General features: G+C 33.3%; 1 protein-coding gene across 3 annotated transcripts; it reads right to left on the bottom strand.

Annotated features, from left to right (window-relative positions):
- Positions 1 to 1,290: 1,290 nt before the first annotated feature.
- On the bottom strand, positions 1,291 to 26,986 carry LOC126735108 (putative glycerol kinase 5). Of its 3 annotated transcripts, XM_050439035.1 has the most exons (11): positions 26,838 to 26,986; positions 8,592 to 8,711; positions 8,446 to 8,539; positions 8,226 to 8,395; positions 8,082 to 8,171; positions 7,714 to 8,028; positions 4,514 to 4,745; positions 4,368 to 4,462; positions 4,149 to 4,315; positions 3,960 to 4,090; positions 1,291 to 1,585 (listed from the first exon to the last, which is right to left on the bottom strand). In XM_050439035.1, the coding sequence occupies exons 2-11, from the start codon at positions 8,697 to 8,699 to the stop codon at positions 1,434 to 1,436; spliced, it is 1,554 nt and encodes a 517-aa protein (XP_050294992.1). In that variant the 5' UTR covers positions 8,700 to 8,711; positions 26,838 to 26,986; the 3' UTR covers positions 1,291 to 1,433. The 3 variants fall into 3 exon arrangements, with proteins under 3 accessions (XP_050294992.1, XP_050294990.1, XP_050294991.1); XM_050439033.1 differs by having other exon boundaries at positions 4,368 to 4,745; XM_050439034.1 differs by lacking the exon at positions 26,838 to 26,986 and adding an exon at positions 16,968 to 17,108 and having other exon boundaries at positions 4,368 to 4,745.

The following is a 26,986-nucleotide window of genomic DNA, read 5'->3' as shown; positions in this document are numbered from 1 at the left end:
TGGACTAAAAAAGGATTTTCATTCAATTCAGTTGGTAAGTCGATAATCCCATGGTTAGAACCTTTGGTGTGACCCTTACATCCTCTTTATTTTATTCTCAAAATTGGGAATAAAATAAAGAGTTTTGGTTAGTGGTAAAACTGTTTGGTGATTCGGTAGATAGACATCTATGTCACTCTCTTCTTTTATGCAGCTGTTGTTTTTTGATAATCGTTAGCGATCTATAAAGAAAGTTTAAAACCAAAAAATTTGTATGTAAGGGAAAAAAGTAATTTTTGAATGTGATTTCCGGACTTTGGATGTAACCTGTAGATATGGCTTATAACTGTTCTAATAGCCTCTGGAATAATTTCAAAAATACAAATCTTACCTAGTTTTTAAGAACAGTAGCAATAGAGTCTCCGAAAAATTAATTAGGTAATTCATTTTTAAAGAATTAAAACTTTTATATATATGTAAGTGTTCATCTTAATCCCCCACAAATTCTAGATAGTCAGCCATTTTTGTCACTTTATGATAGTAGTTTTGTAGTACCTGGTTTATTAAATCTAGTCATGTAGATAATTATAGAGATTTTCTTTCTTCTCTATGTTAAAACTATATTTTACAGCATAGCCAGGCACCCAGACCAGCTGAACCCTGCAGGCCATCTTCACCAGTTCCAAAACGAGCTTGGAACTCACATTTTCAGCCGCAATGACAGCCCTGCTGTCCAAGCAGATTAATACGACTGTATTGTCGTGTCTGCAATTTAGGATGTTCTAATAATGCAGTTAAGATTTTAGCCTAGAAGACAGTAGCGTGCTTCCCCAGAGAATCCTATTGGTAATCCACGAGCTCTATGGTTTATTCTGGAGCCATCTGTATACCAGACGGTCTCCCCTGCTTTGCAATGTAGTTCTTGCCACTCCTCTCTGCCTCCGATATGGGTCATAAAATACTTGCAATCCACTGTCACATCAGAAGGAGAGGACATTCCTCTACGGCCTGTGATTAGATTTTTTCATGACCAGTCTTATCAGGCCATAGATCACGAAGGATATATAGCCTATGTGCAATCCTTATTGCCTCGAATTGCACCACAAGGTCCAAAGGACGAAGGCTCAACAGAGTCTCAAGCTCTCTAGTTCAGGCCGTTATATGCTAAGGCTTGCAAGATGTTGGACTCTATCCAGTTGAGCTCGAATTTTTGCTTTCTCCAGTGCTGGTCCGAACTGCTAATCTTTATGACACTTCCTTCCCATTACTTTGCCAAGTACTTTTTGTATAATGGGGTTTATAAAAAGGTACTTTTTATCTATAACATTGTTTTATTTTATAAGAGAGTGAATAAAAAACAATAAAAAATATTCACTATTATAAACCTTATTTCTACTCAATTATACTTATTTTAAAGATAAGCGTATTTTTTACGGTTATATATCAGTAATTAGTCAGCCATACCAATTCATGAATCTTTGAGCCGCTATTTGCCAATTTCTAAAATCTGTCTTAATCTCTTTGACAATGGTTTCGTTATTCGTAGGTTTAAAAATATCCTCTACCTTACTTAGGTCCACCACGTCACTCGGATCTTTCCAGAAATCTACAATAAAAATTATTACTAGTTTAAGAATAAATAAATAGATCAAAAGATCTTTACATAATAATAATAATTTCAAAGAAAGAAAACTAGCACGGGGAGTTAAAAAGTAAAAGGATAGATTTATCGGGATAAACCGTAAGACGAGAAGCAAAAGAAGTAAAGATGGTACATACATGACGACGTGTGTTTCTGCTTTTTGAATTTTTCAGGTCAGAGCAACCAAAAAACCAAATGGAAGAGTAAAGAAAAATCATAAGGCATCACAAACAGGAGTGAACAGTCAGTTTGTGTGGTCAGCTTTAGCACCTCCGGTTTCGGTTTTTCAACTCCCGTGTTAGCTTTATTCCACTGAATATTGTGCATCGATTATTGGATATATTCGGGCTAGGTAGGTAGTATAACACATGTAGCTTTCTTAGCGTGACTGATGTATTCCAAAAACCGAAGTTTCTAAAGCTGTTTATACAAATTGGTTATTCGATCCTATTCGTAATCTGTTTTTTCTTCACGCTTTCCTTTGGTTTTTAGTAACTAGGCGTTCTATAACAGTCAATTAATAAAAAATAGTTTTTTGCCTTATCTCAGTTGCAAAAGGGCCTTTAAATCTATAGTATTTCTTAAGAATTGTAATCAACTTAACGTGATTTCTAAAGAGAAATCTTAGCGATTTTAGTTTTGCAATTTTTGCTACTTATCATATGTAGACAACATTCTAACAGTCGCATTGTAATAAAAGCCGCTAGGAACTAATTGTTTTTAGTTTAAAGTGAAGAAAATGATTCTCTTACACTAATTTTGCCGAGAAACCCTTATATCTGTAGCATTTTTTGAAAAACATCCCCTAAATTTTCAACTTTTGTCGAAACATGATCCCAAATTTCTGTATTGTCATCTACATATTAGCTTCAGTTTACAGTTCCCAACATAATATAGCACCTCTTTTAGCTTTCTATGTGATAGCTTTTAGACATTATTATATGTGAATATATGTATTGCGATCTTTCTCCAAAAAAAAATTCCTTGCAAATTTAAAGCTCGTTTTTGATAAACTTAATGATGTAAGTTAGCTAAAAGTAAAACTGGATACGAGGCATCGAAAGTCTTATTAAGAAATTATAAAATCAATGCGGAAGTATCTTCTTTATCTGAAACTTTCAGTACATTATCAGTGCTATTTAGCCCAGCTGTAGCTGTGATAAACCCTTTGGGAGTAAGTATCGATATTCATTAGCACCAAATCTGAGACTAATTTGCACCTATTTTTTCATCCACTTAGCTCCACCAACTGAAGATTAATAAGCTGAAGATTTTGGTAATGGGATCAATAAAAATATCTGTGAACAAACATCAAACCAACCATTTAAGTTTAGTAACCTTAACAGTACCTTTCGGGCCTTTACACCTACCCAACTGAATTGCAGATTAAGATATTTCTCATACTCGATCAGGTCTTTGAAGGAACCGCATAAGATAGATGTATTTTAGATGCTCATTAATACTTAAAAAAACTTTTAGATTTAAGCTACTGCTTTAATTTTCTTCTAAACTCGTTAAGAGACAACATTTTAATGTGATGTGGCAATTTATTGTAGAACAGTGGCCCATAAAAAGAAGGACCAGTTTTAATATGATGTATTTTATGAAATGTGATGTGTTATTTCTCATGAAACAGTTATGTATGTCTTCAAAAGTTTCATAGTTATTAATGTTTGTTTTAACATGCAAGAGACAATAAAATATATATAGGCTAGAAACAGTCAATATATTAAGCTTAGCGAAATGTGCTCTACAATCTGCCCTGTAAGAAGAATGCAGATACAAAGCAGTCTTATCAGATACATTGTGGACTAAGTTTCGAAGAGCAAAGATACCAGAAGCCACCTTCGGACATTTGTAATCAATATGTGCATCTCAGATAAGTTTCGAATCAATTTTAATTCTCAGAAAAGTAACTGGTTCATTTCCAAAATCCTGCAAAGGATGCATGGTTAATTGATTAGCATAAAACCAATCAGCAACCCTCAGCTGTGTACATTAAAAACAAATCTATGGAATAGTAAAAAGGAATATTATAAAGAACGAAACCTGAAACTCCCATTATATATGTATCTGGGATTCAGATATTATACCTGTTAAGATCTCTAGCATTATCACAGTACTACCGCTGTACCGGTTTCTACTTTTAAGAATTGATCGAATCCAAAATATTCTTTTATGCGATGATTTAAACAATCTGGTGTCAACTGTCCAAAACATTACTAGGTGTGGACATGTTGAGTTTTTTTAATTTGGTTGTCGATGGCGTCGATACACAGTCAGTCGACAAAGTTTACTAAGCAAGAACGTGGCTTAATTTTTACGAATTAGTACAAACCGCATAATTGGCCAGCAAGCAAAGCTGCTCCCAGAGTAGCCATTTCCAAATTCACCCGTTTGACAAGCAAGTTTGTTAGATTTGACAGCAGCTGACAAATAAAATCACTCTTTGATACTCCGCCATCCAGTCTAAAACAAAAATACTACTTTCCTAAAATTTTGATTTATAAAAGACATCTTCAAATACCGTATATAAGTTCTTTTTCCCGAACCACAAGTTTCTTCTAACAGATTATAGGCAAGTGTGGTCCTGTATACTATACTTTCCAATACAGCTCTAACCATGTGTGCCCTTTTGGTATCTGGTTTGATTCCAATGAAACCACTTGTAGCAGTTTCATTATTAAAAGGAGGCTAAAATATTATTATTTATTGGCTTCCATATTTAAAATTAGATGAAACTTACACCTAACCCACTAAATGCTGGTATAAAATATACTCCACCATTATCTTTAACACTAGTAGCAATTTTGGTGAGATCCTCAGGATGCTGAAGCGATTCTACAAATAACCATATATTTAAATGTAAGAATAAACTTAAATAAATTTTACCATTTTCCATTAACCATTGTATCAATGAACCAGCATCTGAACAAGCAACCTCGGTTAAGTAAACCATTTTTTTGGAGATTTTCCAGCCAACTAACGGATATAATCCATGTGCAGTACGCCTTATGTGCTGTCCTGTATTCAAATTTAAAAAGGCACCAGTTCCTAAGGTTAATTTTACGTCATTTTCTTTGCAACAGCCTGATCCGTACATCGATGCCGATTGATCTGACATCTGAAAGGAAAATAAAAAAGATATCGTAATCCACAGTCTGTATCGTACAACGACAGAGGCAAAGGTGATAATTCCCACGCGTGAGTTGGATTTTGATGAGCAATTCACACGAGAAAAAGGAAAAGTTCAAGTTCAAGTCACACAAGCCAGAATCATAAGAATGTGTCGATAGGCACGGGGCGCAGTTACAAATTGTGGGCTCTTCCCAAACTTTAGATGTTCTATTAGGACACAAGATATTCCTTTCCTGACTACTGTTCCATGAAAACTCCGATTGCGACACTGCAGGTAAAGGTGGCCCCTTAAATAAACGTAGAATATGCATATTGTCATTTGATGATCGGCCACTTCCAGTGTAATATAGGGTCCCAAGCCCGAGAATACGGAGAAGGTAACATGCATGCATCAGAGGGAGTTCATATATTCGCGGGATTGGTAGGGAGGCTGGGGCATCGTGTGATCCGTGTGACGCCGCTACCGCTGAACTCGTTAGTGTCGTAGTTGGAAAGAAAAGAAAACTTGTAACTGACCCAGGAACCTTACTGCTCTAGGGAACAAATCAGAGGGCTAGTGACATCCGGCCTAAACATCTGCACCGGTGCCTAAACCAACCCAGGAACACTTAGGACCTGTATAATGGCGTCCAAGCAGCTGCAAGTTACACCGCTGAGCCAGATCGGCTTCAAGGATGTCACAGCAGTGCTCTCTCTCCTTTATTAGGAGGATGAGTCGCCTACTTAGGGAGACCGGTAGTCAGCCATCAGCGGCGATGACGGAGTTTCAGGGGTTGGCGGAAAGGGACTTTTAGGCCTATCCGCCGTACACGGTTCCCCTACTATTACTTCTACTACCACTGTTTCATGAAACCAGTCGTGGGAAATTTACTGAAAACACTGCACATCCTGCATAATATGCATTAGGGATGATACTTGGGATCTTAATTAAGGTGCTATCGAGGTTCCTTGATAAAACAATATCTCTTATGTAGAGTACTTGCTGAAGTCACTAGTCAAGGTTCTAATGCTCAGCTTCGTATGAGTACAGCCATCGTCTGAATCTGTATGGCTAAATTTCCTCATGGAATCTGTTATAAGGGAACTTAAACAGGCGGGTGGAGATTCGAAGCACATGGCTGGTTCGTATATCCACGTGCTGTTCGAAATCTTCAAGGTCTACGTTCGGTAAAAATAAGATTAATGATAAAATTTTAATTAAAACTAAAAAATATACTTAAGCCCGAGAGAAAGCTGATCTGTCGACTGTAGAGCAAGGAGTATGATTATCTGGTATCTCCTTTTAACTGTAAAGCACTTCAATAAATTTCATGCTTTTTCTTTTAACACGTGAAATTTGTAACTCTAGAGTTTGTTTGACGACAAGTTATAAGTAATAACATTACGTTTAAAAGTAAGGCTTTTGACGATTCCAATAGACTCTACTATCTTCATTGGAGAGAAAATATAATTGCTTCATTTTCTGCAATGTAATCGTTCTTGACACTGTAACTGCAGTGAATAGAGTATATACTTGGATTGACTTGAGATATTGGGATTTCATTAGATCCGAAATTTTAGAAGACGGTTCTGATATGTGTTATCCAAAAATCAGAATTTTGGATAACAAATAATGTTTGCTATATAAAGAACCCGCTGCAAATCTCTAAACTTAATTTATTTGCGCGCTGCTTCAGATTTTGCTACTTAAAGCAACTATAAAAAAGATAATTTTGCTGGTGTTACCAAAACGAAAGTTGCGTGAAAATACTACTTTCAACTAATCTTAATAATTTATTAGTTTAATCTTAAAATTAGTTATCTGAGTTAGTCTTAATACCAGTGAATACCTTGGAAAAACTTATTGGCTTATGCAGATCTTTTTCAAACTGTGAGATTTTACTTGGTTAACAAAGTTTATAAATATTAAAATAATTTAAAACAAATAGTTGCTAGTAATGTTTAAAGGTTTTGAACTATGGATTATGTATGTATTATTTCATTATAAAAAATATGGTAATTCTGCAGTTTAGCGGCTTTTGTCAAAACTAACGAAAAATGGTCGGGTTTTTTGCAAAGTGAGTAGATTTCGATAAATATTTTTCATTCAACAGCCACACCTAACCTCACCATAGTTGTAACCTATTTGTTGTCAAAACTAATCGAATACAGGGTTATTCTAATGAGGTTATTCTATTCATGTCCCATAGTGAGTGATTTAGTGCGTGATAACACCCTCTTCGTGATAAAATTTGGCTTTTCGCCACTCTTAGTGAAAAATATTTATCGAAATCTACCCACTTTGCAAAAAACCTGACCATTTTTCGTTAGTTTTGACAAAAGCCGCTAAACTACAGAATTATATTTATATTGTATTTATACAATATTCTGCAGCTTAGTGGCTTTTGTCAAAAATAACGAAAAATGGTCAGGTTTTTGGCAAAATGGGTAGATTTCGATATATATTTTTCACTAAGAGTGGCGGAAAGCAAATTTTATCACGAAGAGGGTGTTATCACGCACTAAATCACTCACTATGGGACATGAATAGAATAACGTCATTAGAATAACCCTGTATTCGATTAGTTTTGACAACAAATAGGTTACAACTAAGGTGAGGTTAGATGTGGTGTTGAGAGTTCTGTCGTCTACTGCGTTTTGTCACTCTGCAGCTTCAGCCTTGTCCCAAGTGTGGCTGACTCATGAGTGCCTTCTCTAAAGTGGCGATTTGGTATATTCATGTCCCATAGTGAGTGATTTAGTGCGTGATAACACCCTCTTCGTGATAAAGTTTGCTTTCCGCCACTCTTAGTGAAAAATATATATCGAAATCTACCCATTTTGCCAAAAACCTGACCATTATTCGTTATTTTGGACAAAAGCCGCTAAACTGTAGAATTACCAAAAATATATTAGAAATTATTATTTTCAGCATTCAAGATGATCTAGATTTATTATTTATTGACATTACATACCACAGCTCCAATCTTGATAGGCACCCCAAAAATTTTCTGCAAAGTCTCTCCATATTGGAAATCATTCTCTACAACGGTGGGTAAAAAACTGATTTTACCAATACCAATATATCTAGGAATAAAGCTCCAACATAAATTGAAGGGATCATACAACCCCGTAGCACTCGCATTTGAAATATCGGTGACATATAGCTGACCACCTGTCAATTTGTAAATTATCCACGTGTCAACGGTGCCGAATAACAGGTTGTTTTGCTGTAAGGCTTCTTGAACTTCTTGATTGGTTTGGAGAATGTGTAAAAAACGCATGGATACCTAGAGAAAGAAGTTAATAAAATTTAATAATTATATAATCTTCATATACTTACATGTGTGCTTGCAAAGTTAATATGGCTCAGGACTCCCAATGAGGTTATGCGAGTAATGAAATGGCCGAACCAAGCTGCTTGTTTCATTATCTACATAGAATTTTTAAAACTACATTTGTATAGGGGGTAATTTAATAGTTCTACCTTAATCCTCCATGAACTATTAACTTTTTTAGTCAATTCCACTGCGCTAAGGTCTTTCCAGGTAATAAATCTATGAAGATGTTGTCCAGTATCCCTTCGCCATGTGATAAAAGTTGCTCTTTGGGTTGCTATGGCTAAAGACTTGACTTCACTTATGCTTATTTCAGCATCTAAAATATTCATTTCAAACATAACGTTCAAAATATAGAGCACACAATACCTTGGACAGCCGTTTTTACTACTTGAATTATACTATCCCATAACTCGTCCGGATCTATTTCTACACCGGATGAGGCACCAAAATGTATTTTAACCTATGAATATTACAAGTTTAAATTTGATTTTGGTCAAGACATATTTTCTTACTTGGTCAAAAGAGTTTCCTCTAATTTTGGCACGTGAATCAAAGATCTGGCAGCGAATAGTGGTGGTACCAATGTCCAATGATGCGATGTATCCTGGTCCATCAGGCATGCTTACAATATTCTGAATGATAAATAAAATGTTTTAGAGATATGGTTTTTAATTCCAGCTTGAAAGCAAAAAACAAACATAAATTATTATGTTATTGGAAGATATGAGAGGACGAAGTTTTTTTTTCGAAGCGTTTTCAAAACTCTCAGAGGCTATAAATATTGTTGTTAAATTAATAAGAAATTCTGGGCCTGGAGAATACACATAACATTTTGTTAATATATCGGCACAATAACTGACCACTTTAATTCATTCGGATTTATTCCAGTGAAAATATTAATTATAAAGTATAATTGAAAATATAGGTCAAGAGTGTTATTTAACCTCCGTGTAAAACAATTTCTTAGAGCGGTAAAATGTTTAAAACCTTTATTTGCAATTATGGGTAAGAAAAATAAAACGATACAATTTAAGAGACAATTTTTTTTATTTCTGTATTTTATGTATGTAAATTCTTTTTAAGATACTGTAATTGTAAAAGCACATTTCATTTCTTAAAATTGCTTATAGAATAATTAATAATAATTATTGCACAGTTTAATCATTTAAGCTTGTCCATAGTTATATTCGCCAGTATTCAGCAAAAGTAACCAGAATTTTCATGGCTTAGAAAGCGAGACAAAATTGCCTCTATTCTTGTTGTGATTCCAATTTTGTGTTATTTTATTTTTATCTTTTTTGTTCTTTATCTCTTTGTCTCTACTTACGTTTTTAAAAATTTTTCCTCAACCATGGGCAGTCCATGGTTGAGTTTTGCATACTCCCGGATTATTATTGAATACTTATTCATATTCATATGATTATTGAATGATTCATATATTTATATAAAATACTCAGAAAGACACTTATGACAGGAACACACTCTTTTAATTTCTAACGTCGGATTACAAAACTTAGCTGATATGCGTTGACTGCCTTGCCTTTGAAATGTTTCCAAGATGAACGACAAAACCAGATCCCATTTGTAAAACCTAAAATTATCGCCTGTTCATATGGACCTTGTCGGTTCTCCCGATAATAATGTCCAAAGCATGGGCGGAGTTAGGGGGGGCTTAGCCCCCTTTAAAATGAAATTAGCCCCCCCCCCCAAAAATTGTTCAAAATGTAAAAAAAACAGAAAGTATAAGACTTAAAGAATATGTGGTTGAAGCTTCCACTTCCGCAGTACACGAAGAAACGTTCTTAAATTCACCTTTGATAAAAAATGAGGCAGAAAAGTTTTGGCTAATTTCAATTTATTATAGGTCTCTCGACAATATAATAAATCATCTAAAAATAAGATTTTCTTCCGAAAGTCAGAAATTAGCTAAATCTGTCTTCAATTTTTTGCAGATGGATTTTGATGGTAGTTTGGAATTCATTAAGTTGTATGGAGATACCTTTTTAATCGATAAGGAGCTATTAAAAGCTGAAATGACCGTTATTGGGAAATGCATAAATAAAAGCCAGAGCCACAACATTACCATTTCTGATATTAAAGATGTATTAAGAAAAGAGACTTTTCCAAATGCATATACCCTTATGCAAATAGCATTAGTTTTGCCAATTTCTTTAGCGTCCTGCGAACACTCTTTCTCAACAATGAGAAGAATTAAAAATTGGTTTAGGTCAACGATGGGTCAGGATCAATTTAGTTCTTTAGCACTAACCACTCTTAGTATTGAAAGTGGTTTAACAAAGTCATTGTCGCCAGATGAAATTTTAAAAGAGTTTTTAAAAAAAGGAAATCGCAAACTTTTATTAGAGTAGTTGTAAGATAATTTTATTGGATTTCATTTTATTTAAGGACATTTTAAATAAATTTTGCTTTTACTATTTTTGAAGAATTATTGCGTTTTATTAAAATGATATTGGTTTTGAAGGTGGCAGACAATGGAGAAGTAATATCTAATTGTCGGATTTGCATTGTCTTAATGAATTTAAACAAAGTTAAACACGACGTTTTGGTTGGTAAGTATCTCCAAGCGTTACCAAGTGTAAACTGCTAGTTTACACTTAATATAACATTTTAATATAATAATGGTTGGAGATACTTACCAACCGAAACGTCGTGTTTAACTTTGTATAAATTAATTAAGTCCGACAATTAGATAATAAAATGATATTATTTTGAACTTTGAAATTTTTCTTGAAAGTTTAAATTTTTTTTAAAAACTAGCGACTTTTGACTTTTGGTGTGTATGCAATATACTCCAATACATATACAGAATGGTTCATACATTATGGGTATTGTAATAAAATTCAGAAACGTTTTTCTTGGATGAAACCTAATATGAAAATAAAAGTAAAACAAATTTATGATATTATGTAGGTATATAGGACAGCAAATTAGAATAGAAGCCGTTTAAGACTATTCTTTTTTTTAATAATTTTAACGGCTTATAAGTAAAAATGAAGGTGCCCACCAAAAAATTTGTTACCTCCGGCGGCGCCTGCGGCGGACTTTTCTTTGATGGCCACCCCCTCACCTCTTCGTGTAACTCTGCCCCTGGATAGGGGCTTTAGCCCCCCCTTTTTTGAGGCTCTAACTTCGCCCATGGTCCAAAGATAATGAATTTTGCCGGATTTTTTCTACTAAACTAGCGGATAGAAGAACGATATGCTAATAAAAATGATTGTATATAGATATCTCAGTAAGTTTGCTTAAAGTTTACAACAATTGTCAAGTAGGTTCCAAAATGCGAATAAATCTTTCAACCATTTGATTCACAGTAACTGGCATATTTGTTGCAATACTTATGACTCAAAGTTTCTTCCTTGGATTAAATATATTTCTATGGGGACACAAATTTTCTGCCCCTAGTATTGGCTGCTGGAATTTTGTTCAGCTAATGTTGACTTTAGCTGCATGTCGTTCAATGATTCGGATTAAATTTCTTGTCCATTCAGACTCCAGGATTAAATTTGATGCTGTGTGCTATGATGCTCGGTTTTACGATCGTGAGATTGATGACGTGATCCTATATCCAGGACATACCATCTCGGTTGCATACTTTTACTGGCACTCTAAGCTCTCTCCAAGACAGAGCAGCCGCATTAATCTTATGCGTGGGATAAGCCTCAGCCTGACTAGTGGAAGCTTGCCTGGTTTCTCGGGTCTGCCAAATGGTTTTTTTAAGTTTGTAGGTCACTCTCTGCTATACTACTTTAACTTATCCATGACTGTCTTTTGCTTGCTTAAAAAGTTGCCACACTTTTAAAATATTTTTATGGTGAGCCATGGTCAGGGCCTGGTTACTTCCTGATCCCGCATTCTATCAATAAAACAATTTATAGCGATTTGTCTTCGAAACTCCGTTGGGAAGGAAGTGTAAGCCAGATCTAGTATTCAAGCGACATCGGCTTTAAACTGTTTAAGGCCTTCATCAAGGCTGGTTGTCTTCTAGAATTTAATTGGGCTATAATATATCGTAATTAAGCTGATCCTGAGATGAAACCATTCCTAGTACATCTGTAGCTTCTCTCAGATACCTTTTAAGATTGATTGCCTTTTCTTCATTATCCCAGTAGTTTTCCCCGCCTCAAATTGATTAACGTAGGTACTTCATGCTTCTTTTCGATCAAACATTGGTGGCTTTTTTGTGACTTTCATAATTGTTTGCATTCCCAAATCGGAATGAATAGGTGCACGCTATACTTTCATTTCTAGTTCTCGTTTTTTTTTGTGTACTTTTTCCAATCCTTTTTTAACTGTGGCTTCGAGGTGGGGTCATTGACTCTTTTTGTTTTTCTCAAAATCTTCTCGAAGTTGTGAATCTCGTTCGTTTTCTTGTCGGTTTCGTTCCTCTTGCTCTTATCTGTGTTTCCCGTTCTTCCTGTTTATTTTCTTGTTTTTAAAAGTTATTTAACAGCAACTTAAAGAGATTATTGTTTCTGTGTGTTTATTTAGGCCTGACTTCTTAAAGGCAGTAGTTAAAGGCACCCACTAAATTTAGCTTTCAGACATACTTTATTTCCGACATCAAATGTAACGGAACTCCGAAACAAACTCCTGCGTGGAACACACTTATGCTAGTAATATACTTTTATGTCAGGGCATAGAAGTATATTCACTCTTTTAATTCTCAGATTACAAAACGTTCATCTAACTCGCGTTGACTGTTTACTGTGTACGTACGCGAAGTTTAACTCAGGGCTAATCAACTTTACCTACAATTACAAGAATAAAAAATATACCAGGTTATATAGTTAGCAATTATGAAAACAAATAAATAATATGAAAATGGTGAGAAATTTGTTCTGAGTGGGAAAATAAGCAACGACAAACTAAAACAATAAAAAAATATAATGTATGTTAGTGAGGATTTATAATGAGATTTTTTAAAGAAAATGCGGTTTTAAATTTATCTTAATGCAGCAATGGACATGTGAATTCGTAAGTCTATTATACACTGAAACAGCATTCAAAAAAACTATAATGTTATGTATCAGATATAGTAGGCTAATAATATGCTGTAATTATATGAATATACAGTGCATTTACAATGAAAGGAACAAATTCAATTAAAATTCAGGTGTTTTTTCTTCTTTTATTTTTCAGACACGTCGATTGGCTATGTGACCAACTCGTTTTTTGTAATAAAAATTTTCTATACAGGGTGTCTCAAGTACAAACTATGGCGTCATCGTTCCACATTCATTTTTTTAATGGAACACTCTCTATATCATGACATTTTACAATTCTACGGTATATTCTGAATACTTTTTGTATAGCATACATATGCCTAAAGTCAGCGGTTGATCCAATTTTACGTAATAGACTAATGAAACATATGACATTAAAAAATAGACATTTATACAATATTTATTGCAACTGATATAGAATTTGTCGTTGATTTACTTTAATGCAGTTTTGAAGTCGGTAAAAAACTTACAATTGCACATTTCACCAATCACTAATCGATCCGCACGATTAGTCTAATTTCTTGTCGAATTCTTTGCTTTAAATTATCAACAATATTTGGTCTCATAAACTTGTAGTCACATAAACTTTTGGATTTAAAATAGCACCATAAGAAAAAATCCAATGGGGTTATCTTGGTGGCCATTCAATGTTGAAACCATATCTCGTTACTAGGTATGTCAGCCTCTTGCGGATCAGAGAATAAAACAACTAAAGCAGGGATAAGTTTAAACTGTAGAAAGTCCAAGTAGCGCTTTCCGTTTAATGTTTCTTGAAAAAAAAGGGATCCAAGGATACGATTTTTCCCAATACCTGCCCACACATTAACTTTTTGAGGGTGTGTGGTACTCTTGAGTACCTGTCCATTTAACGTAAAGGTGGCCTTATCAAAAGAAAATAATATTTCAAATTACATTTCCTTCCATTGTTATTCTTAGCCTCAAGAATCTGCTCAGAAAACGTCATATTTGTCAAACCATTGACTTTAAGCATATGGTTTGCTATACAAAAATTCAGAATATTAGTATGCAGTGAAAATATTCAGAATACATCATAGAATTGTAAAACGTCCAAATATAAAGGGTGTTCTATTTAAGAAAATGAACGATGACGCCATAGTTTATACTTGAGGCACCCTTTATAGAAATTTTTTATTTCAAAAAAACGCGCAAGTGGCAATGCTAATCAATGTGTCCAAAAAATATAAGAACAAAAAATACCTGAATTTTAAATGAATTTGTTCTTTTCTTCCTGCATGCACTGTATAATATAATATATACAGTGCGAACGTAAAGGTTGGAATAAATTCATTTAAAATTCAGGGGTATGTTCAAAAAAAAAACGCTCGGACATGTCGATTTTTATTTTTAACTGCGGGTTTTCTTACTATAATTTTATGTATACAGGGTGGCCCAAAAATAAGTTACGGTCATACGGTCGGACGTAATTTTTTTAAATGTTAACACCTATTTTTTATTTTAGATTTAGATTCTACATCAAATTCTAAGTACATTTCATGTACCATGTCCTATACCTAAACTCGACCGTTGACGATTGAACACAATAAAAGGCTATTTTTGGAAGAGTTATTTATATCAAGCAACCTATCAGTTATTGTTTGGTTATTTACATTTGTGGTTGGTGTTTTTGATTGTTAACTTGTCACAATTTGTTGACATCAAATAATTTTGAGTGAATTTAGTTTGATTTAGATGCCTAAGCAAAGTTTTGCTTGTGTTAAGTTTATCAAAAGATAAAATTAAAATTTCAAAAAATGGTACGTCTTAGTGAGCGAGAGCGAATAGAGATTTTGATGATTGGTTATGGAAACAGGATGCGCACTCAGATGGAAGTCTGTGAAATTTATCATGCCAAGTATCCTGATAGGCCACGTATATCTCAAAGTACTGTCAGTAAAATAGAACAGAAATATCGGGATTTGGGTCATGTCAGGGATAATTATACGAAAGGTCGGTCAAGTATATCAGAAGAGAAGTAACTAAATGTTTTGCTGGCAGTTGAAGAAGATTGCCATAAAACGATTCGCAATATTGCGTTAGAAAATCAGATATCCCAGACATCCGTCGTTAAGTATTTAGGTATAAATAAATGGCACCCTTACAAAGTTCAATTGGTTCATGAACTAAATGAAGATGACCCAGATAGGCGTTTAGAATTTTGTGAGAGACTTATGGACTTGTGCCATGCTAATCCACAATTTTCAAAAAAAATTGTATTTTCTGACGAGGCAACGTTTTGTCTTCATGGTAGTGTAAACCGGCAAAACTGCCGATATTGGGCTACTGAAAATCCGCACTGGATGATGGAGTGCCACAGCCAAGTCCCTCAAAAAGTAAATGTTTGGGCGGGGGTGATTGAAAACAGGGTTATAGGGCCCTTTTTCTTTGAAGGATACTTGAATGGTGAGAGGTATTTAGAGTTTTTAGAAAATGACTTGGTTCCATGCCTTGCCACTTTATACCCCGATCCAAAAGACCCGGATATATTAGATAATTCCTTATGGTATCAGCAAGATGGAGCTCCAGCCCATTACACTCGTCCCGTGCGCCAGTACCTGGATACCGTTTTCCCTGGACGTTGGATTGGTCGGAGGGGTGCAATTGAATGGCCGGCCAGATCGCCGGATCTGACTCCTTTAGATTTTTTTTTGTGGGGGTATCTTAAGTCCAAAGTTTATGTTAATCGGCCAAACAACATTGAAGACTTAAAAATTAGAATAACGGAAGAAATAAGATTGATAGAACCTTCTGTTATCGATAGCGTTTTACAAGAATTTCAGCATCGACTGGGATATTGCCAAGAGGTTCGTGGCAGCCATTTTCAACACTTAATAAATTAATTAAAATATTTTTATGTATTCTTGCTTGATATAAATAACTCTTCCAAAAATAGGCTTTTATTGTGTTCAATCGTCAACGGTCGAGTTTAGGTATAGGACATGGTACATGAAATGTACTTAGAATTTGATGTAGAACCTAAATCTAAAATAAAAAATAGGTGTTTACATTTAAAAAAATTACGTTGATGACCGTAACTTATTTTTGGGCCACCCTGTATACATAAAATTATAGTAAGAAAACCCGCAGTTAAAAATAAAAATCGACATGTCCGAGCGTATTTTTTTTGAACATACCCCTGAATTTTAAATGAATTTATTCCAACCTTTACGTTCGCACTGTATTTATATCCTCAATAAACCTCTAATAATAAGAAAACCGCAAAATACTATTAAATTCACTCACTATTAAAAATATCTGCCTACCTACCAATTACATGTTTAGCAAAATACAGGTTCACTTTTAACACCTTATAACATCTCCGTTCAAAAATTTTACGTCCTGGTCACTTGTACGCACTTCCTGGTGCCTTTTAAGTCCTAGTCATATAATTTATAATATATAAATAATCAAGCACTGAAACAACAGTTTCCCTATTAGCTTTTGATTGTTTCTAAATAAAGTTATACAGAATATCTGCTTTAATATGAGTGAAATGTGTTAACGAATTGACTTACTAATGTTTAATTAAGAAAAATATAATTGTTAACAAAGCTGGCCCTATTAATGAAAAATATATTCTTTAGTGTCCTTCTAATATACACCTGCTACGCTTTCACAATCTGGGTACGTCACTAAATTTTACCGTAGCACTGACACAAATTTGCGAATATTAGTACCAACTTGCAATCAAAAGCTAAAATTAACCCCATTTCCCATCATGTGGCAGACATTGTGTGTGAAAAATTATTGTATCAAACGTGGGGTTTAACTTTGAAACATTCTGGGATTATCTTATAACCAATACAAAAACTTTCCAAGTAGGTACCCGAGACGTAAAAAACTTACCTCAAACAATTAATTACCAACACAACTTATATACTGTATGTACGTAACCCGTTACTCCATATTGACTAGGGACACAGTAAAATACATATGGTATACATTATCTTCTTGAAAACCTGTTAGATCAAATTTTCTACAATTTAAACACTACTAATTATCATTGACGATAACATTGTAATTATCGTAATGTAGAATGATACAAAATAAATACAAATCCAGGACCGTATTATACGTATTTGTACATAAAAAAATCTCTCGCAGGATGTTAAAAAAATGTCCTCCCGATTTAATCTAACTTAATAGGAAGTAAAGCAGAATAAATTAATAATTTAGAAATTAGTTCCACTCGGGTTTAGCGGTTTTTATATTTTAATTAATTCATATTAAATATAAAAATATCAGTTATAGGTAAATTACATTAAATAATGAGTAAATGAGATTTTTAATTGATTAAAAATTAAGGTATATCCCATAAATAATAACTCTATTAGTATTACGTTAACTTGAAGTAGTCAAACAATTTTTTTTATGTTTTATATTAGAGCAAGTGTTGGATCTGAGACATCAATTTATAAAAATTTACATTCTGTAACAAAAAAAGCATATTTAAAAAATCTTTAGATCTCTAAAGTAAATAATTGACCAAATTCAATAATATGTTCCTGATGAGGTGATCTAGGCAATCCTGGAGCATTATGTGCCCATTCCCGGGTAACACACAGTTTTTACAGTTCATTAAAGGGTTTGGAAACATTGTTATTCTACTACTGATCATATTACATACGTGTTTGACTGGCCAAAGATCGGATAAATAAGTGGATCTTGTTTGGGAGTGAATTGTAATCTAATTTGATAAATGCAGTTGATGGATATTGGAGTGTAGAGCCTGGCGTTATATTTACTCCGTTAATGTAGTTTTCGTCATTCAATTGGATATACATATATATTTGTAATAATTCCTGAAGGCAACAACACTCTAAAATTAATTCTGAATCCTTCTAATCTTAATAAAATATTATGTTTAAATATAAACAACGATAACATCAATACCATATATTGGTTACATTTTCTACAAGTAACACCAATTAAAAATTGAATTAAGGTTCTCCTCTAGGAGTAACATTTCAGTCAAGCACCCAATATGTACTAAACAGTGAAGCTGTTTAGTACATATTCGCCAGAAAACATTAGCACACTGTTTTTGAGATTTTCTACCAAATCGATAAAAAGCAAAGTAAGAGTGGTCAATAAATTCTGGGATACCCTTGTACCATTAATTTATTAGAGTGTGTGGCCGTAACATTAAAAATCCGTTTTCTCCCCCAATAAACGCAGAATTCGAAAAATATAATTTTTCAACTCCATGGTTGACTCGACTAAAAGTTTTGGAAAAATCTGTATAGATCGAATCAACATCGATTCGAACGAATTATCCCTCTAAGCAGTCATGTGTATGGTTGAAATATAAAGTTAAGTGAGCATCGGTGGACCACTTATGAACCCAAATTGTTCCGGGTTAAAAACAATTCGAAAATTCCAGGTCAATCTCTTGCTGATTTTTATAGATCATTCTAGAAGAAAGACCAAAAGCTGTTCTTTTATTTTGCATATACGACCAAAAATAATTTTAATTGTCCGATTAACAAAGATAATATTTTTATTTTATATCTTACTAATGTGTTAATAAAAAGACGCTCAAAAACTCCCATATTGATTTCTTCCACGATCCTCGTATTGACCATTAATTAAATTGTTTATGAATATGCTTTTAATGATCAAACTACAAAGTTCACACGTGAACACTTCCATATATTTGAAGGCGAAAAAAAATTTTCTACGAGTGAATATTCTCGTATAGCATATATTGTCAGTTCTCTTGTACAAACCAATTTTTTAATTAATTTGTACTATATTTTTAAAATCGAATTCAGTTCAATCTGATTTTGAAGGTCACATTGCATCTTTTATAATAAACAAAATATAAAGGATTTTATAAACCGCAATTTTTTTGCTTTTCCCTGTATATTTGTTGCTATTCCGAGTTCAAAGAAATAGATGACAGATTATTTATCACACTTGATTACGCAACTTTTTTCTCGTTTGGTCTACCCTGTGTCTTTAATGGTTTCTAATACCCCCATGTACATCATTTTAAACTGGACATCCTATATAGACAAATTACATAATTGGTACCTATAAAACGTATTAGTCTGATAATCTTCGAATAGTATTTGAATTTGTAAGCAATAGCGACATAATTGAATTTTCCCATCAAATTTTATGCACCCAATATTTCCTAATAATAAACATAACATGAAGAAAAACTGATTAACTTTAAAAGGATTACAGCGATAAGATAGACGTAAGTCAGGTAATTAAAAATAACTTTCTGTCGCCGGCTTATTGCTCTAGATGTGTACTAAGCCGATAGGGACTAGTTGTGATAACGCTACACGTTATACGTGCTCTGCGGAAGTGTTTATTTTATTTCATCTAAAATTTAAATGGAATGCCAAGTACCTATATTAATAATAATAATTATCAATAAAATCTTGAAATCACACAATAACTTGGTAAATATGGGTTATGGGTGGAAAATTACTATACAGTAGACAGTCGATAGTGTGAATATCGGAAACCCCACATAACGGAAACAGCACTATTTTATGCATTGACCACCGTATACCGTGAACAAACGATCCCTCGTTAATGGAAACAAATGTAATTGGACCGATAGTTCGCCAGTAACGTAGGCGAAAGCAGCCGGTACTTCCCCGATATGCTGATTTGGGCGTTCGTAGGATGGGCGCCGTGAATCTATTGCGTGTTAAGCAAGGCAGGTTGTTATCGTTTGTTTACGTTGTCTGTTAGTGTGGTTTTGAAGTTTAGTGGTTATAAAGTTTAGTGATTTTTATTAGTGTGAGTTAAATTGTGTTGGTGTTAGATCGCTTATAAATTAAACAAAATGTCGCTTAAAAAACCAAAGTGTTTAACCCTCTATGAAAAATCTCTTGTAATTCAAGACTTAAATAATAGACAAGGTGTTACATATTTAGCGAAAAAGTATGGTGTGGCAAAATCTACCATTTGCAAAATAAAAAAGAAAAAGGAACTGATTTCTAGTGCTGTTAGAAACACGTATGTTGGACCAGGTAAAAGACAAACCCTAAAGGGTTTCCAGTTTCCAAGAATGAAAAAAAGACTGTACAAGTGGTTTCTTGACCAACGGAATAAACATTTAATGGTAAGTGGCGACATGATTAAAGAAAAAGCAAAATCGATTTATTCACAGCTCAATGAAAGGGATAAATCATATAGATACAAAGATTCAAAAAAAGATTTGGAATTCGTTTTTTAAAAATTTCTGGGGAAAAACTTCATCTCAACCAGAGCTTGTAGACCCATTTAAAATGGCTCTAAAAAATAAAATAGCAGAGCTTGGAATCTCATTGGATCAAGTTTACAATGCTGATGAGACAGGACTTTACTGGAAATTATTACCGGAAAAAACATTTGTCTTGTCAACAGAAAAAACAGCTCCTGGTAGAAAATTGGAGAAACAAAGAATAACATTTTTGGCTTGCAGTAATGCTACTGGGCTCCATAAAATTAAACCATTGGTGATTGGTAAAGCGGCAAAACCAAGATCGTTTAAAAATTTGAAAGAGTGTCCTGTTGGCTATGAACATTCTAAATCAGCTTGGATGACTGCCGCAATTTTTAAAAAATGGTTTCATTATTCGTTTGTACCACAGGTAAGTTTTCCTTATCTATAGTTATTTTTTTGAAGGTTAAGAGGTTCTTAAGAAATAAAGGTCTGCCATTGAAAGCTCTACTTCTTCTGGATAATGCACCATCGCATCCAACCGAAGAAGAATTAAAAAGTGAAGATGGACAAATTATAACCATGTACCTGCCACCTAATGTCACCCCACTCATACAGCCTATGGATCAAAATGTTATTAGGCTAACAAAATTGTACTTCAGATCGGTATACAACATAGGTACTCTTCTATCATCCATAGTGGCCAACAATACGAATGTCATTGATGCCCTAGAAAACCTGACAATAAAAGATGCAGTGATCAATTTAATGTCTGCTTGGAATCATCTTGATTCTCAAGTTATCAAAAAATGTTGGAAAAACATTTTAAATGTGGTGCCCTCAACACATGATGTAGACAGTGATGATGAAAATGTACCTCTTTCTCTCCTAAAACACCAATGGGACAGCACTGCTCAGAAACCCATATCTGAGTCTCTTGGTCTTTTACATACATTGACACCTCAGGTAAATTTTGTCATTTTATATTTGAATATTAAGTCTTAATTTGGATTACAATTTTTTTTAGGGAACTTTTGAAGATTCTGTCATTGTAGAGTGGAATCAGTGTGACAATAATTTTGCAGAGGACGACATTGAAGAATGTCAATCGGATGAAGCAGAAGTATTAAATGAGGTTGAGCAGGAACCCTCAAATAAAATTTCATTAGATAGGGCAATTAATGCCTTTAATATAGCGATTCTGTGGGCAGCAGAGGAAAATGGAATTGACATAAATGACCTTGTAGTCTTTAAAAAATTAAGAGAGAAAGCTGTGATGTTAAAAGTAAAACAACCTAAAAAACAAACAAAAATTTCAGACTTCTTTAAGAAAAACTAATTTCTTAAAGTTTGAAATTTGTTATATCTTTTTTTCTTTACAGTAAATAATATTTTTAAGTAAGAATATGAACTTTATGTTATGTTAATTACGTTTTGTTTCTGTTACTTTTGGTAATTATAAATGTTTAGTACACGTGAATAAATCGATAATGTGAACAGCCTTTGTTTTTTTGAGTTCACAGTATTGAGTGTCTACTGTATATGTTTTATGTTTTATGTAATTATTTTAAAAAAACTAGAACTGACCCACACGTACAAGCCTAAACTATAACTAATATTTTAAGTTTAAGAGAATATCATCCCCGATTATAACTTTTTCCTCCATTTTGTATATCTACTAAAGACTGATTGAAATTATAGTTTTTACGTTAACACAAATATCATTTTTATAATGAAATTAAAATATTGAAATTAATTATTTGTCAATGTTTTTGATGTCAATTATAGTCTAATTTTTTTTGAAGAGAACGCTGATATGGTTACTAACGGTCGCTATTTGGGTAGGCGCAAGTAAATGGTAATATGAAATGAGGGATAAAAAAGGGGCGGCCTAGTTGATCGAGCGGAGGCTACAAAAACTGAAGATACCGCGCTCAAATTCTTTGCCGAAAGTCATTAAAAAAAAATTTGAGCATTCGAGTCCTCCTAAAAACTCTGCTCTTTACTTCGCACCGAGTAGAATTCCTCTATTTAAAACCTCCTATTATCAAGCCGGGTAAAACCGAATATAGAAAGAAGGAATTTAAAGAGAAATGTGTAGAAACAAAATTAAAATCCACTCTTTTATTTTTTTAGGCAGCTAATCCCTTTATTGTCAAGATCTAAAATATTCTGTACAAGTTTTTTCTATCGAAAGGATAGCAAGAGCATTAAGTCTATACTAAGCCATCATACTTCTTAAAAACACTTAATTCTTTTTAGAGCTGAAAAATATCTTTCATAATCAAGTGCTCACTCGAGTACCTAGTCCAAATAATTTCTAAAATTTTATAGGTTTCATAAAAACATTACTTTAAATTCTTTTTTATTACAAGTAAAAGAAACTGAAGAATAGTGTAATGAAATAATGTAAAAAAATTGGGAGGCTGATAGTACTCCTAAAAAATAGAAAAAATAGTCCCTATAAGTATAGGGCGAAAAATGCATATTAAGGGAGTTATGGGCACTGAAAGGATGACTTTAAAATACGTTTTTTTGAAATTGTAAGCTTAAAAAACGAGATAAAATTGCCAAAAAAATCCTCTATCATAAATTTTGATTCTAAATCAAATGGTGATACTAAGTAATTATTTGAAATATCGCAAAGGGTAGTTTTTTCAAGGGTAGGGGCTGTTTTGTAAATAACTTCTTTAAGTTAAGTATAAGACCTTTCAAACCAAAGTATTTACATACTCTGGAAGAAGAGGACTCAGATTAGATTATTGCCTGTGGTTACAAGTTATGTACCTTAAAGATGACGGAGCCTTTTCAAAAAAAAAATCTTGTACACGGATGACGCCACATTTATTACCAACGGTGTGGTTTAAATGTGGATGGGAAATTAATATATTAAATATTGATGGGAAGTGACAACAATCCAAATCGGGTAGTAAATATAAAAAGCATAATTCTTTTAAAATAAATGTTTTTTCTGGTATATTGAAGGATAAAATAATCGGTCGGTTTTCTTTTTTAGGGTTATTTTTTTAATACCACATACTTTTTCTTACTCTTGTTGCACATCGCCCAATGGTTTTCGAGAAAATTGAAAGTAGAGTTTCGAGGGACTCTGATGAGTTGCTAACTGGTTAGTCAATATAAATTTATGAAAGTTAGATGTATATTAGTTACTAAATCAAATAAGTATTTATTTTTATATATATGTTTATTTTGTATAATATTTTTTATCTCTTTTTTTTAAATTTCCTTGTTTTGTTTGTTTTTCAAAATTTATTCATACTTGTGAAGTACTATTACTTTTATACTAATTATACATTAAAATTTATGAAGGACTTCTAAAAGGAAATTATTATCACCTGAATTTAAATTACGTATAAGTCCATTTGACGATGACATTGTTTTTCGATCTTTACTCTCTTGTATAATTTTTTCTAAACATACAAGCTACATAAGTCCAACCGAAACGACGACACGAATCTGCAATGAAAATAAGCCATTAGGCACTGCTGAGCTCCGAAAGATTGCACTTGAGACCGCAGCAGACCAACACCCACTCAAAGACATAGGTATTTGTAGAGGTGTTATTGAGCAGACGCATGACGCTGTCCGTTGTCATGGCAACCACAGATCTACTCGCCGATCTCTTGGGCTTCTCTCTTGCTTCGCGTGACGTCAAATTAGGTTGCATTCGAGCGTTGATTAAATAGTTGGGAATTGTGTATTGGCAATATTATTGAATATTGATTCTCAAATATTCAATCAACGATTAGGTTGCATTAATAAATCTCTAAATAAAATTAGGGATTAAATTCGGAACGCACCTTAATAAACACTTTCTGTCATCTGTCAAACATAATTATTTATTTAAGTCATCACAGATTTTTTTGAAAACTATTTTTGAGTTAAAGTGTTTAGTGTTGTCAGAAAAGAAAGTTATTTTTCAGGTGCGTTTTTTACAAGTAACTGGAGAATTCCCAACAAAGCTGTTAAGTTATTTACTTACGTTCCCTACTTTGTTGGATATTGAGGTTTTCCTTTTCCCTCTTTACAGTGTATGTACAGAGTTATAGAGGTATATGTGTCAATTTTGGTTTATATGTCTCAAGATCTGTTAGTTTAAACTCTTTTATGGTTTCTCTGTAAGTATACAGGGTGGCTAAATGAAAACGAAACGGCGGCCACGTCGGGCCCGTAAAAATTTTAAAAAGAAAACGTTCAGACACGTCAATTTAGATTACCAGGGAGAAACATTTTCAGAGTGTAATACCACCCCCCATCTATCATTCCTTAGGGTGGAACTAACCTCAAAAATTTTAAATGGAATAGTGGGTCGAGTTATACCTTGTTTGAATGGTTTTTTTGATTCAATTTAGGGCTATACTTAGTTTAAAGGATTTTACTTCAGCGGTTCTTAAACTATTGAATATTTTAACATTTAATTTTTTTTTAGAACACCTGTATTAAATCGTAATTCTTTGTCAAACTATTAATTTATAAGAATCATACATAAACAGTAGTCCAACAAATGCTGTACAAATAATAGCTGTACAAAATAGCCACCGTTAACCTCCTGAATATACTACCTATATATGTTATTGCACTAACCCATGCAATAATAAAGATTTTGTTCAAATCGACATTAAGGAGAAAAAAGAATAAGAATGTCATAATACAAATAAACAATAAATAATAATGTCACTTAGAGGTCAGTTCAACTTGGTCAGAGTGAAATTGGATCATTGATTTTAAGTTAATCCTATGAAACTAATAGTCTACAAGAGATAATAGAGATAGTGGAGTTATTTTTTGCTAACAATCAAAACGCAATTCGATCAGCGGCATTTTTCAATGAAAGTGCAAAGAAAGTATATCATAAAACTAATTAGAAAATTCAGAGAAACAGGATCAGTGGCCAATAAAAAAAGGAATGTGAGAAACTGGTAAGGGACAAAGCTGTAGAGGTTGCGGTGACTCGAAAATTATCTTCTGTATCTGGGATCAATCAAGGGATTCTAAAACCTCATAATTTCCACCCCTATAAAATAAAGCTGGTACATGAAATAAATCAAGACCATGAGGATCGGCGCTTGGAGTCCTGTGAAATAACTAGTGAAAGAGCATTCAATAATCCCAATTATGTGTTTAACATTTGTTTCTCAGTGTTCATTTTTCATAAACGGTAGAGTAAACCGTCATAATTGACGTTATTGATCGGAACACAATCTCAACATACTCAAAAATTAAACGTGTAAACGTAAATATTAAATTAATCTTGATGGAGATATATGTGTCAGATTTTTTCAATTCTTGGGCCTATAAATTTTATTTCAACAGTTTTTTATATAAAAAACTTTAGGAATAACAATAGAACAAATACCTTTATTTGTATGAGCTGTAAAAATTACGGCTATTATTATTATTAATAATACTAGTCAATAGTTTGAGAGCCGCTGAAGTAAAATCCTTTATACTAAGTATAGCTATAAAGAGAATCGAAAGCCCTTTCAAACAAGGTATAACTTGACCCACTATTCCATTTAAAATTTTTGAGGTAAGTTCCACGCTGACTAAGGGATGACAGGTGGAGGTGGTATTATACTCTGAAAATGTTTCCTCCTGGCAATCTAAATTGGCGTGTCTGAGCGTTTTCTTTTTAAAATTTTTACGAGCCCGACATGGCCGCCGTTTCGTTTAGCCACTCTGTATAGTCACTATGGCAGCCTGTGTCATTTTCTATTTTTCTGTAGAATAATTTTTTAGGTATTAAGTTAGATCGTATGTCTTTTATAAATGAATTTTAGGACGTGCAAGTGTAACGTTTATAAAGGTTCTTATATAAACTCCTGGACAAAATTATCGCTCCACTAATTATTTTGTCAAGAAAATTTAAATAAAAATAAATATCAGTTAAAACAGTTATAATATCTTTTCTCGTATAAAAAGCAGAACTGGACAAAAACTAGGTTTATGCTTTATCATGGAACATGCTGCTCGTGAGGAGTGAGAATAAATACATCCGCAGGAAAGTTTTCATAATTTGATACGAGGAATGCTGCAAAGACTTCAAGCGGTCATTGCAGCTAGAGGTGGCAATACACGTTATTAAGAATTCATTATGGGTCTATTGTTTTATTTTTGTATCAAAATTGAAGTTAGTGAAAATCGATGCTTTTCCCTGTATTGAATTTAGTTACTTAAATCTCGTTTTGTTAAATAGAATATAATTGTTTTTGTTAATTAATAATGCATAGTTAACAATGCTTATAAGTTTGCTTATTTTTTTATCTTTATTAAAAAAAAATCTCTAAAAATCAAGTGGTGCGATAATTTTGTCCAGGAGTTGTTTAATTAGTGTTTACTTTTTTAGCAGATATTGAATTCCAATAATTTTAAAGTGTTTATTGCCAGATCATATCTTCACATAAATGACTGTCAAGTGAAGGTAGTGAATATCGTCCAAATATTAATAGCGTTTCTGCCTAGATCTAATTAAATAAATTATTTCAGGCTTCTAGATAAATGATTATATACAAAATTAAATAAATTACCGTTCCTCGTTTGTTGCATTAACGTCTCGTCGCAATAGCTGTCTAATCCGTCGTACTAAAATAGAATATCTCGACTCAGCGGATTCCGGCAAAACCGCGACTGCAGCCAAAAATCGAATCGCTGGACCGATAATATCCAGTTCGTCGTC

The sequence above is a fragment of the Anthonomus grandis genome, chromosome 4, assembly GCF_022605725.1.
Source record: "Anthonomus grandis grandis chromosome 4, icAntGran1.3, whole genome shotgun sequence".
In the NCBI taxonomy this organism is placed as follows: Eukaryota; Metazoa; Arthropoda; class Insecta; order Coleoptera; family Curculionidae; genus Anthonomus; species Anthonomus grandis.
This window is presented reverse-complemented; position numbering and strand designations above follow the sequence as displayed.